A 12,866-nucleotide genomic window follows, 5' to 3' on the forward strand; every position below is an offset into this window, starting at 1 on the left:
TAAAACCACAGAAAAGAATTTAGATCAGTTTAGATTTTACGTTCAGAAAAAAATCGTACATACAGAACAAAAGATAATTGCTTGAAATAATTTCTGAAATGAAATAGACTAAATGATCTGTATCTGTAGTAATGCATGAATATTAATGTTCACACACACACACACACACACACGCACACACACACACACACACACACACACACTTAAATATGATGAATAAAAATAAATTGTTATTTATATTAAATAAATGAATGTCTTCAGACATTTACACGTAACTATTGTCGATATAAAGTATTTAACATTTAATATAGATGTGTTCATTTAATAAAAATGATCATCTCTACATCCACTTTTATGTGGTTTGTTGATTGAACGCTGTGCGAGATCCTGCACTCTGATTGGACAGTCCCCCAGGGAGGTACTGGTTGCTGATTGGCTAGCTGTCGTGGCTCGAGCGAGTGGAGTCGTGTTAATATTAGGAGTCATCATGGCGCTCGGCTCTCATCAGCACGGTAAGGGCTGTTTTTACTGGCAAAAATAGCAATATTAACCTCATTTACGCTCTAATCGAGATATATACAACCGGTTATGCGCGAAGTCACAATTTCGTGTTAAAACGGCCCGTAAACATTCACTTTTAGAAGGATGAAAGAGGCGGTTTTGTCATTAGCAGCACTGCTAGCGGCGAGAGAGCGACTGACGTCCAGGTCGCGTGCTAACATGCACCTCACGCGATCACAAACCGACGTGTATCGAAACCTAGTGAAATTCCCACCTTGACAGCGACTGCTTGAATACGTATAACGTTAAAATGGCGAAAATGTTGTCTAGGCATGCAGCTCATTAGGCGTTGAGATGCAGCCTGTTATGTACAGTGGTCAATTATTGTGCATTGTTTACAATAGCACATATGTAACACGGCAGTGCCATGGTTTCCGTAGTATTGCTTTGATGTAATATATAAATATTAAAGTACGTGAATATGATAATTAACATTATTATGTGTGTATATATATGATTTGAAGTAGTACTGCTGTCTTTTATTGCCATTATACTATGGTAAGAGCAAAGCATTCTCCATTTTTTTATTTTTATGATTATGCAACAAACAATACATTATCACTTCTTTTTCTTGATACAAGGTTGTTCTAACTGCTGTAAAACGCTCAAAAATGGCCTAATAGTTTTTTTCTTAAAATGAACTTAAATTATTAGAGATGCATACATTTTGTGAACCAACCGCCTGCATTATGGGAAAACTTTGGGAGGGAATTATCCTCAAAGGTCTAAAATGCCTAAAGGTTTCTTGTATGTGTATAATTATACTTAACTGTGTATATGTCAGTGGACTGATCCAACTGTAATCTGATTGTCTGTTAGTGAGAGTGTTATTTACTTTCCCACCCAGTGTCTTTATCTTCCGTGTCATAAATATAGATCAGGGGATTTGTGTGTTTGTAGGTGGCGTTGCATGTTTGTGTTCTTTCTTTCCTGTGGTTTCTGTTTAACCTGAACTCATCTAACCTAATCTAATGGATGCAGCAGGCAGCAGACGCAGGCTGTGAGTGATAAGCGTGTGTCTGTGCATGTTCATCCACCACACATGCAGTCACACTGCGTTTCAATATACAGCAGTACATGCCAAGTAATGTGAGTTTTGTATTGTTGGTCTCTCTTCTGTTTTTTTAGTGAACTGTCAAACCTTCTGCATGGATATGGGTTAAATTCTTTGAATTTTCTGTGACAGCATGCAGATCTGACTGGAGCAGTGCTAGTATTACTTTAACACAACCTGTTTCTTCTCTGTGTGTGTGTGTGTGTGTCTCCGTGCGTTAGTTTTTAATCTGTAAAAGACAATTTGATCAAACTGATTTGATCCCCTTTGGATGCAATGTCATGAAAGCCAGCCAAATTAATGAGAACTGTTAAATGTATGCTGTTGACATTACTAAAATAGCATTTTTAGTTCATATTTTGTTCATCAATTTGTTCATATTTTTGGTTTGTTTGTTTTTGAAAGAAGTCTCCTATGCCCACCAAGGCTACAATTATTTGGATAAAGTTGTTTTTTTGGAATCTAATAAATGTCTTAACTTGTAAATGTCACTTATTACCCTATTGAATGTGTCCTTTGCTGATTAAAAGCGTTTATTTTAATCAAAGTGCATATAGGTAGAGAGAGAGAGAGATAGGTAGATAGCAGTACTATTATAAGTATTTTTCAATGCATTGTTTACATTAAACAAATGCACATACCTGATAAATGATGTTTTTTGACACAGGATAAAAACAGTAACAGTGATCTTAAAACTCTGAATTTAGGTAATAATAGAACTGTATTTTAACAATACAGCTTGACAACACATAACAATGCACAAAAAAATGTGAAATGAGAAAATGTGAAAATGGTTTATTGTTGTCCATAGTATCCAAAAGGGCGTTTGCTTCTAGGCACAGCTAGGAAATGCACATGCTTAATTTGCAGTTGTTTGAATTTTGATCATAATATGCTTCTATAAATGGGAATGTTGGCTTTGAAACGAGATCGTACTGTCTTTCATTGTCTTTTTTTTTTTTTTTGGTGCAATGCTTAAATGAATGTTCAATTGTCTTGCTTGCTCGGTTCTGCCCTAAACGGCTGTGTATTGGGGTTGTAAGCTCTCAGTACTCACTGCCAACACAAGTCCCACAGCTGTAGACTTTGTGTTTTCTAAAGGGGGCTTTAGCCTTTAGGAGGGAAGAGGTGAAAGCCTGAGAACAGTGGCGGTTTAGGAGAAGATACTCTCTTTGAGTTATATAAGCGTTGCAGGTGTTGGTCTGCTGTAATCTGGGCCAGTTTTGATTCTGTTTGGTCATTGTGCGGTCACAGCCAAACCCGAATCCAGATCAGATTAATGAGCTTCCAACACACAAGCCATTCTTCTCCTGTCACAGTTAGACAAATAGCATTGGTTGACCAGCTCGGAAATTCTCATTAATGTCTTTTATTCTGTGCAGAACATCCATTTGGCCATTTGATCGACACTCTGCAGAGCGAACAATACGAAGAGCGCCGATATTTCAACCCACAGAAGCTGAGTGATGTCAGATATGGTGAGTAGCTCAGTGCATTAACAGAATTAAATCATGCACAAATGCAAGCGACGTTGCTGAATAAAACGATTTCAGATTTAAAAAAAAAAAAAAAAAAAAAGTAAAATTAAAGTCTTGACTCATTCTCTTGTAGAGAAACTGCCGTTCTGTATGCGGGTTCTCCTGGAGTCCGCCATCCGGAAGTGTGACGGGTTCTACATAAAGACGGACGATGTCTCCAGTATTTTGGATTGGCAAACGCAGCAGAACCAGGCCGAGGTTGCGTTCTCGCCTTCCAGGGTTCTGCTACAGGACTTTACGTGAGTAATTGAGTAGGCCTGCGTGATTTTTATGTCACTGGCTAAAAATTGTGATTACTATTTAAAATGTGCTCGTTTTTAGGGCTGCCCTCGACTAAGGCTTTTTCTGGCCGACTAGTAGCCGTACATTCAAAGCATTAATCGACTAATCACGCATATTATTAATAAACGATTTAGTTCATTATAATTGTCTACGTAGCCTAATAAACATTCGAGCCCACACGTAAAGCGTGCCATAGCACACTGGCAGAAGTAATGATAATGAATGTGTCAGCGAAATGCATTGAGGGGGCTGCATTATCATTTTAATAATTAATTGATAAACTAGTACTTTTTTTTTATACGTTAAATTATTACATAATCATTGGAAAGATGACGTTTGGCTTTCTGTAGATATGTTTTTCGTATCTGCAATGATTCGCGGGAGTTTCGGGTTCAGGATCACAAAGAAAGAGATCGCACTCTATTTGCTTTCATTTATTTTACAAAAGCGCAATGTTTTGTTGTTATTGTGAGCGCGCACAAATAAATGTTGGGTCTGAAAAATGTATTTAGATTGAGTGGCCATGTAAACTTAAAATTTTAATTCAAAATGACCATACTAATATTTCTTGTTTTTTTTCCAAAGGATAACATTCTAATTTTCAAACTAACAACGTCGACGTGGGCTTGGAGCCTTTAAAGCTTGTATTTTCTGGATAAGCATTTCTTGTTTCTTGTCAAGTATGGCAAGATGGCTTAGATTGCAGTAAATCATATCACAGTGCTTTATTTAGATGAACGGTCCTATCTTTAAAGGCACTAACTGGCCCTGATCATAAGGTCGACTACATCCTGATAGCTCCATTGTGTTCCCAGGGGAATTCCTGCTATGGTGGATCTGGCAGCCATGAGAGATGCTTTAGCTAAACAGGGGGTCGATCCCAACCTGGTGAACCCCAGATGCCCCACAGACCTCATCGTAGATCATTCTCTGCAGATCGACTACAGCAAATGGTGAGAGTGAGCGTAAAGGCTAAAGGATGGATTAAGGCGGGATTTATGTTTTAAAACCCAACAATTACAACATTAGCATAAACAGTGATTAAGGCTAGGACTTCTAACGTACACAGTAATTAAGGTTATAATGTATTGTGCTTCTGTATTTGTGAAAAGTGTCTCTTTTTATGAGCTTAACCAGGCAGGATGCAGCATGTTGCTACCGTCAAACGGCAAAATCGCTAACTAGCATTTGCTTCATTTCTCAGTGCCATCCAGAGCCCTCCACCCGCCACGGACACGGATAGTCACGGTGCCGCTGCCAGGTCTCCTACTGGAAGACCGTCTCCACGAGGGAGCAGCACCGGAGGTCACTGTGCGGGTCAACGACCGGGTCATCGAGGCGGCTGCAGTAAAGCGTCCTGCTCTGACGCTTCCAGTGGCAGAAGTGCAGCAGTACAGATAGAGAACACACCCCTCCTGTGCCCCTTCCACCTGCAGCCTGTGTCAGAGTACGTCTCACCTCACACACACACACACACACCCTCTCACATGAATCTGTCTGCATTCTCTGATGCCCCGATGTCTGACTGATCCACACAGGCCTGAAACAATGATGAGAAACCAAGAGATGGAGCTCAACAGAAACAAAGAGAGGCTGCAGTTCTTTAAGGTGAGCTTTTCTTTATATTTACAAGAAAACAACGCAAAATGTATTTGGATTTATATCACAATAAAGTTATTAAAAGTGAGATCATCAAAGATTTATCAGGAGGTAAATTTAACCGGAAAAGTCTTTATGTTTCCTGCCTAGAAAAGTGTTTTAGAAGTGGCTATCATTTTCAATTATGACAGCAAATATTGTTTATTTTTTAAAGTAACATGTACAGTAATGCGTTATAAAATGGGACAGTTCAATATTGAAGTAAATTCAGTCATTTATTTTCTGAAAGAAATAGTGCTTTTATTCTTGTACATATTGTTACAAAAGACTCTTTTTTTTTTTTTTTTTTTTACTTTCCATTAATCAAAGCAACCTGAAAACATTAAATGTTACTGTTTCCCCAAAAATATTAAGCAGCACAACAGTTTTCTACATTGAGAATAAGAAATATTTCTCGGGCAGCAAACGTTTAAACGGTACTTTAATGCTTGTTTTTCACTATTTTCTCTCCAGTGGTGTTCAAAAGCCTTTAAAAACATCAACGTAGTTCCTCCAGACATCAACACAGTGCATCAGGTCAATCTAGAGTACCTGTGTCAGGTGGTACAGGAAGGGGAGGGGTTTATTTATCCTGACAGCGTGGTGGGAACAGACTCTCACACCACCATGATCAACGGCCTTGGGATCCTAGGCTGGGGTAAGCATAATGTTAGTCATTGTGCTGTATTTGTGCGCTATTTCGTCTTGTTTATTTCACATTGTCTCTCTCACGCTCTTTCAGGAGTTGGAGGCATTGAATCAGAAGCTGTCATGTTAGGTCAGCCAGTGTCGTTGACTCTGCCCCAGGTTGTCGGCTGTAAACTCGTGGGCACCATTAATCCCCTTGCCACATCTATTGATATCGTACTGGGTATCACTAAGGTACAGCGTGGTCCTTGTTTCCTTAATGTATGACATAATTAGTAAATTGTTAATTATAAAGAAATGATGCTCTGATCTGATTCGATCTGATCTTTGTGTCTCAGCACCTGCGTCAGGCAGGAATCGGTGGGAAGTTTGTGGAGTTCTTTGGGCCTGGTGTGCAGCAGCTCTCTGCTCCGGATCGGACCACAATCGCTAACATGTGCCCGGAGTACAACGCCACCGTGAGCTTCTTTCCTGTAGATGACATCACCCTTCAGCACTTTAAACACACCAGTATGGACCATCCTGTGTACTTTAGGTTAAAAAGCTTCAGGTCTTTGTAAAGAAGTAGCTTAACGCATTTTTTTTTTTATCAGTTTGCAGTGAGGAGAAGCTTATGCTTTTAGAAGACTATCTAAAGGCCATCAAACTCTTCAGAAGCTACGGCGACCAATCAGAAGAGCCACAGTATTCAGAGGTTGGTTAACTTTTCTTTCTTTCTTTTTTTTTTTTTAATTAACATTTTTGAGAATTAAACGAAGTTTAGGAATTTATATGCAAATTAAGTATTATTACAGCTTAAAATGTTTTTAAATATTTTTTTAAATATAATTTATTCCTGTAATGCAAAGCTGGATTTTTTGCATCGTTATTCCAGTTTTCAGTGTCACACGATCCATCAAAGATCATTTTAATATGCTGATTTGCTGCTGAAAATATTGTATAGGGTTTTCCCCTGTTGAATCATGTGATGTGGTTTGTGTCATAGGTCATCGAGATGAACCTGAGCTCAATCGTCCCTCATGTGAGTGGGCCTAAACGGCCTCAGGACAGAGTCGCTGTGACATGCATGAAGGAAGACTTTATCAACTGCCTAAATGAGAAGGTGAATGCACATTATCATATTGAATTGAAAAAATATATATAGTTAGCAAAGCACATCACTAATATCGCTATATACGTTTTTGCTATATGTGCAGGTGGGTTTTAAGGGCTTTCACATATCCAAAGAGAAGCAGGCAACTCGGGTCCCCTTCCTGCACGAGGGGGCTGAGTACAACCTGGCGCACGGATCCGTCGTCATTGCTGCTGTCATCAGCTGCACCAACAACTGTAACCCGTCCGTCATGCTGGCCGCAGGTCAGACCTCAACACGCCTCAGGATCTGATATGAGCTGTTCGCACGAGGTTTAGTGAATCTGACGTGTACGTCTGTGTTTTGTCCAGGTCTGCTAGCGAAGAAAGCCGCCGAGGCTGGTCTGACGGTAAAACCCTACATCAGGACCAGTTTGGTGCCCGGCAGTGGAACCGTCACACATTACCTGAACACCAGTGGAGTCCTGCCCTACCTCAGGAAACTCGGGTACATGCAGCATGTATACACGCGCGCGCTCACACATGTTGCTTTTTGTTATTTAAAGGTGTAATGGTTTTTATTACAGTGTACAAACTGTATCAGCTTTTACCCGACAACCTTATATAGCTATACCCTATACATTTTTAGATTTTCAGAGAAACACAATTTTCTTTTTTAAATCTTTTGAATTAGCAGTTAAAAAAATCCTTAAAAAGCACCTGTCAATACACAAATATTTGTCCCTACAAACCACAAAAACCAGTATATTCACTCATTCATACACACACACACACACAGAGCAATGTCATTCTTAGCAAAACTATGATTAAAACCAAACGTCTGTTAAAGTGATATAGTTTTTAGAAATGTATAAGATGTATATAATGGTCAAATGCGTGTTTTGAACAGTAATTATTGTTAATATTATTTAATGTTAATTAACATTATCTGCTTTTGCAATACTTGATAATAAAATGCAGCGTTTTGTGCATATTTTTGGATTAATTAAAATGTTCAATTAGCCTACTGCAAGTAAAAATAAGAACTAAATGGGTACTAACAATAAATAAAAAATGTATAAATAAGGGGCTATTTACAAAAAATAATAATAGTGATATTTTTAGGTACACACATTTGTCACAGTTGTTTGAATAAGCATGAATTTGGATGTGTTTCAGGTTTGAGGTGGTGGGTTATGGATGTGCCACTTGTGTGGGAAATACAGCACCTTTACCTGAGAGTGTGGTGGATGCCATTAAACAGGTGAGGCAGTTTAATCCCATTTCTGCGTCGCTTCCTCTCTCCGATCTGCTGTGTATTAATCTGTCTGTTTGTGTGCAGGGTGACTTGGTGGCTTGTGGCGTGCTGTCTGGAAATAGGCATTTAGAAGGACGCCTGTGTGACTGCGTTCGGGCGAAGTATTTGGCTTCACCTCCGCTGGTGGTGGCGTATGCGATCGCAGGCACAGTCAGCATCAACCTGGAGACGGAACCGCTGGGGGTGAACTCGGAGGGGAAGGACGTGTATCTGCGGGACATCTGGCCAACCAAAGAGGAGGTGAACCACACGGAGGAGAACATTGTCATCGCCTCCATGTTCAAAGACCTGAGGAGCAGAATCGAGGTGCGATGAGATGATGATAATAATAGCACACGTTCCATGGAAAATACTATTGTTTATTTGAACTCGGTGCAATAATGGCTGATTTGTGTGTTGTCTGCAGAAAGGAAGTACGTTCTGGAACAGATTAGAGTCTGCTGAATCTGCCCTCTTCCCGTGGGATACCAAATCCACCTACATTCGATGTCCGTCCTTCTTCAGCAAACTGGTGCGTGTCATGCAGTATTATTTACATATTATTAGTGCTGTCATACAATTTATTGTGATTAATAGCATTCAAAATAAAAGCTTATATTTTGAAAATACTTGCATGTATAAATTTATATTCAAATAATATATATGTATATATGTGTATGTGTATATGTGTGTGTGTTTTTTATATATATATATATATATATATATATATATATATATATATATATATATATATATATATATATATATATATATATATTTATTTAATGTTTAGATTTTAAATATATATATCCATGTGTATGTGGGTGTGTGGGTGTGTGTATATATATATATAAAAAAATTATATATATATATATATATATATTTATTTATTTATTTTTTTTTTTTTTTTTTTTCTTTTAGATGCAATTAATCACGATTAATTTGTGATTTAATAAAAAAATTAAATTGTTCACATAATGTTACCATGTCTATGTAAATACACACACATGTATTTATACCATGTATATATTTAAAAAACAATTTAATGTTTATATATTAAATATATTTATTTAAAATAAATTATATGAATGTAAATGGATGTATAGAAGTATATACTGTATGTGTGTACATTTATATATAGATAATAAATACACACAGAACACACACACCTGCAAACAAAAACTTGTTTGTGTACTATTAATTGTTTAAAATATTTAATATCAATATTTCTGCCTAGCTTAATTTTTTTATCTTTCCGTTTTAGTAGTTCAGCTTATTTTATTTCTGTCAGTTGCAAAATGAAAGATTTTTCATTTGATATTTTTTTCAGCTTGATTTTAATTCATTTTAGTTAATAGTAACTGTTATTTAGCTACAGATCACGGTGCTTTGACATTAACACGGCCCGTTTCTCTCCGTCTCAGTCTAAAGAGGTGTGCCCTCCTCAGTCCATTGAGGGAGCGTACCCACTCCTCTTTCTGGGTGATAAAGTAACAACAGATCACATTTCTCCAGCGGGAAGCATCGCAAGAGTCAGCGCTGCCGCCAAATACCTTCAGAGCAAACGGTGAGATGATTCGGAAGGGTTTTTGTACCGTTTATTCTCTGTATGTTCGTATATTTGACTTTGAAATCCATTGCATTTAGCGGTAAATAATTCTTCATTCATACGTGTATAAAGACTATTAGAAACTAAGTTCAGTTCGCTTATACATCTGATACAGATTGACCCCTCGCGAATTCAATTCCTACGGCGCACGGAGAGGAAACGATGCTGTAATGACTCGAGGAACATTTGCCAGCATAAAGCTTCAAAACCGCCTCCTCGGGAAGACCGGACCCAAAACACTGCACATTCCATCAGGACAGACGGTCAGTGACCAGACTGAACCGGTTCAATCAATTAATGCTTGATTCCTTCCGAGTCTGTCATGATCTGACGTGTTTTCTCATCACAGCTGGATGTGTTTGAAGCTGCCGAGCGCTATCAGAGAGATGGCGTTCCTCTCATCATCCTGGCAGGGAAAGAGTACGGCTCCGGCAGCTCACGCGACTGGGCTGCCAAAGGACCTTATTTAATGGTACTGGTCCCGTAATCCTCCTCCTGTGGAACCGCGTTTGTTCCACTACAAAGTTACAAAGTGATTTAATTCTGAGCAAACACTTAATATAGAGACTTGTCTTGACTGGTTCCTTTAGGGTGTCCGTGCGGTGATAGCGGAGAGCTTTGAGAAGATTCACAGGAATCATTTGGTGGGGATGGGAATCGCTCCGCTGCAGTTCCTGCCAGGACAAAATGCCGACTCACTGGAGCTGTGCGGAAAAGAGCGGTTCACCATCAACATCCCACAGGAGCTCACGCCTAGACAGCACCTGACAGTACAGGTAGAGTGATTCCCGGTGGATAAAACATCAGGGAGAAGTGACACAGAAACAGCACAACCGGTGTTATCTGACTGACAAACAAACAGCTCTTATGAACTGTTCACAAATCAATTAATCTTTTTTTGAAAAGACAAAACAAGTATATTTTGAACCTGTTGATTTTAGTGAATCAAATACATTGAGAATAACCAGTTTAGCCAAATGTACTAAAAAGGGACTGAATCAAAAGCATGCAATTGCTGCCATGGTTGGCTGAATCACGTTCGGATGACTCTTATGAAACGGTTCTTTTTAGTGAATCAAAAAGACGTAGAACAATCGGTGTAGTAGCTACTGCAGTCCGATTTAAAACATTTTGTGTGTGTAAATGAAAAGGTACATCACAATAAGTGTAGTTTGGTTCACAAAAATAAAAGAAACAAAAAAGCAGTTTAGGTTGATTGTCAAAAAAACCCTCTTTCAAACTAGTCCATTTAATGAATCGTACAACAAGACTAACTAATCTGTAAAATGAATAAGATTAAAATGAATAGATATTCAATTAAGAAAAGTCCTGCTCGTAATTAAACTGCAATTCGTTTGTCCGTGCTTATTTTCATCCACGCCTGCCTTTGTTTTCAGACAAGCACGGGGAAGAGTTTCAGCGTCGTGGCTCTTTTCGAGAACGACATGGACGTGGCGTTTTTCAGGCACGGAGGCATCCTGAAGTACGTAGCTCGTTCTCTGCTGCCGTAGCACAATCGTAGCCACGGAGACCACCCATGGACCTCTGATCAGTACAGCGCCACCCAGAGGCCTTCAGGAGGCCTTATAAACTCTGTGCCTCTTGTTCGCCGAATCCTCCCGTCCCGGAGGACGTCATTATTTTGCACTTAAAAAAAAAACAAATGTCCAAGATTTCTCTCCAGATCATCGTCTCCACAGCCAGACGCGATACGGTGTGTGTTTTCCACGGTCTGCTTGTGGAGCGTGAGATTTGGTAGGTTTCATTTGGGCGTTTCGTATTGCAGTGCCTGCAACGCGTGTCAAGAAAACTGTTCTTCTGAGCTCTTTGGTGCTGGACGCGAAGACTGCACGACGACCTCACAGCCAATGGAGGCTTTGCTCTTCTTTCATGGTGCTGATTTTAACACGGCCAATTTTGACGGAGCGAAAACGCCCCAGATTCAAAGCTTGTTAGCTCACTGTTCTTTTTTTTTTTTTTTTTTTTTTGATTTCCCGGCTCTCGTTTCTGTATGAACGTCCACACATTGCCGTCACGACAGAAAAGCGCACTTATCGATTTCATCCGATCCAGTAGAGTAACGATTTATTTATTATGATCGTCCATTTAGTGTTTTTTGTTACTTGGGATATGAGTGACAACGATGACTAAGGAAGTATGTTCAACCATAAGCGTAATATATTACTCTGAGCTGACATTAGAGAGTAAATGATGGCTGGTTTTGGTACTATCAGTGCTGTTTGCCTTGTTGCGATGTTTGGCTTCAGGTCTTGTGTTCTGTATGTGAAGACAGTATGCAACTCCTCAGCGCGGGGGTGAACGATGCAGTAGAAATTGAAAAAAAAAAAAAAATCATTGTTCTTTTCTTGGGTTATGCTGTTATTGTAAATAATTTTTAATAAATAGCGAGATCTGCATGCTGAGTTTGTCCTTTTTGTGTTTCTAACACCTCAGGCTGGCAACGCAACGCAATCGGTGTAGTTCAAATCGCAAACAAATGACTCTCATGAACCAGTTCTCTGTAGTGAATCAAAACCATGGAGCACGATCAGTGTAATCCAAATTAGTGAAACGCAAGAGTACAGAGTGATCAGTGTCCAAATTGCAAGCAAATGACTTGTAAACCATTCTGTAGTATGACAGAAATTTTATTTCATTCATCTTGGTGTATTTTTGGGTATGTAAAAATTCAATATGATATGCATTTTAGAATTGAGTTGTGGTTTAATATGTGCTCTGAAATATTCGTAGTACTTATTATAAAATATATGGTAATGTAGCTTCCTTTACACTGGGGGCGCTGTTGAACCGAACGATTCCTTTCTGTAGGACGTACAATCTAGCTCACCCACTCTCATCAGCACAAAGGCCCTGTAAGCAGACCGTAATCTGACTCGGAAACAAATTATTCTTACAAAACCGGTTCTTTCTATGATTTCCCAAATGCATGACTCTTATTATCTTATTAACCAGTTATTTTTTGTAGTGTAACTGATTGGATATTTGTTTGCTCTATGCATAAAGGAATTTTTAAATTTTGCAATTATTTCAAAAATGTATTTAAACACAAATGTAGTGCAAGTTTTTAATTGTATAACAAAAAATAATAATATAAAATAACATATAAAGCCAAATTGCTTGCCCTACAGCTAACCAGAGCAGTATAGA

At 38.7% G+C, this 12,866-nt stretch overlaps 1 protein-coding gene across 1 annotated transcript; it reads left to right on the forward strand.

Annotated features, from left to right (window-relative positions):
- Positions 1-438: 438 nt before the first annotated feature.
- ireb2 (iron-responsive element binding protein 2) lies at positions 439-12,115 on the forward strand. The gene is made up of 21 exons (XM_043227943.1): positions 439-512; positions 2,998-3,093; positions 3,227-3,392; positions 4,251-4,388; positions 4,640-4,882; positions 4,974-5,043; positions 5,548-5,731; positions 5,816-5,955; positions 6,060-6,231; positions 6,315-6,415; positions 6,707-6,823; positions 6,918-7,077; positions 7,165-7,300; positions 7,972-8,056; positions 8,135-8,416; positions 8,517-8,621; positions 9,514-9,656; positions 9,814-9,961; positions 10,048-10,170; positions 10,289-10,474; positions 11,096-12,115. Exons 1-21 carry the CDS (start codon positions 488-490, stop codon positions 11,207-11,209), a joined length of 2,934 nt encoding a protein of 977 aa, XP_043083878.1. The 5' UTR covers positions 439-487; the 3' UTR covers positions 11,210-12,115.
- Positions 12,116-12,866: the final 751 nt, after the last annotated feature.

This window comes from Puntigrus tetrazona, chromosome 25 (assembly GCF_018831695.1).
Source record: "Puntigrus tetrazona isolate hp1 chromosome 25, ASM1883169v1, whole genome shotgun sequence".
Taxonomy (NCBI): domain Eukaryota; kingdom Metazoa; phylum Chordata; class Actinopteri; order Cypriniformes; family Cyprinidae; genus Puntigrus; species Puntigrus tetrazona.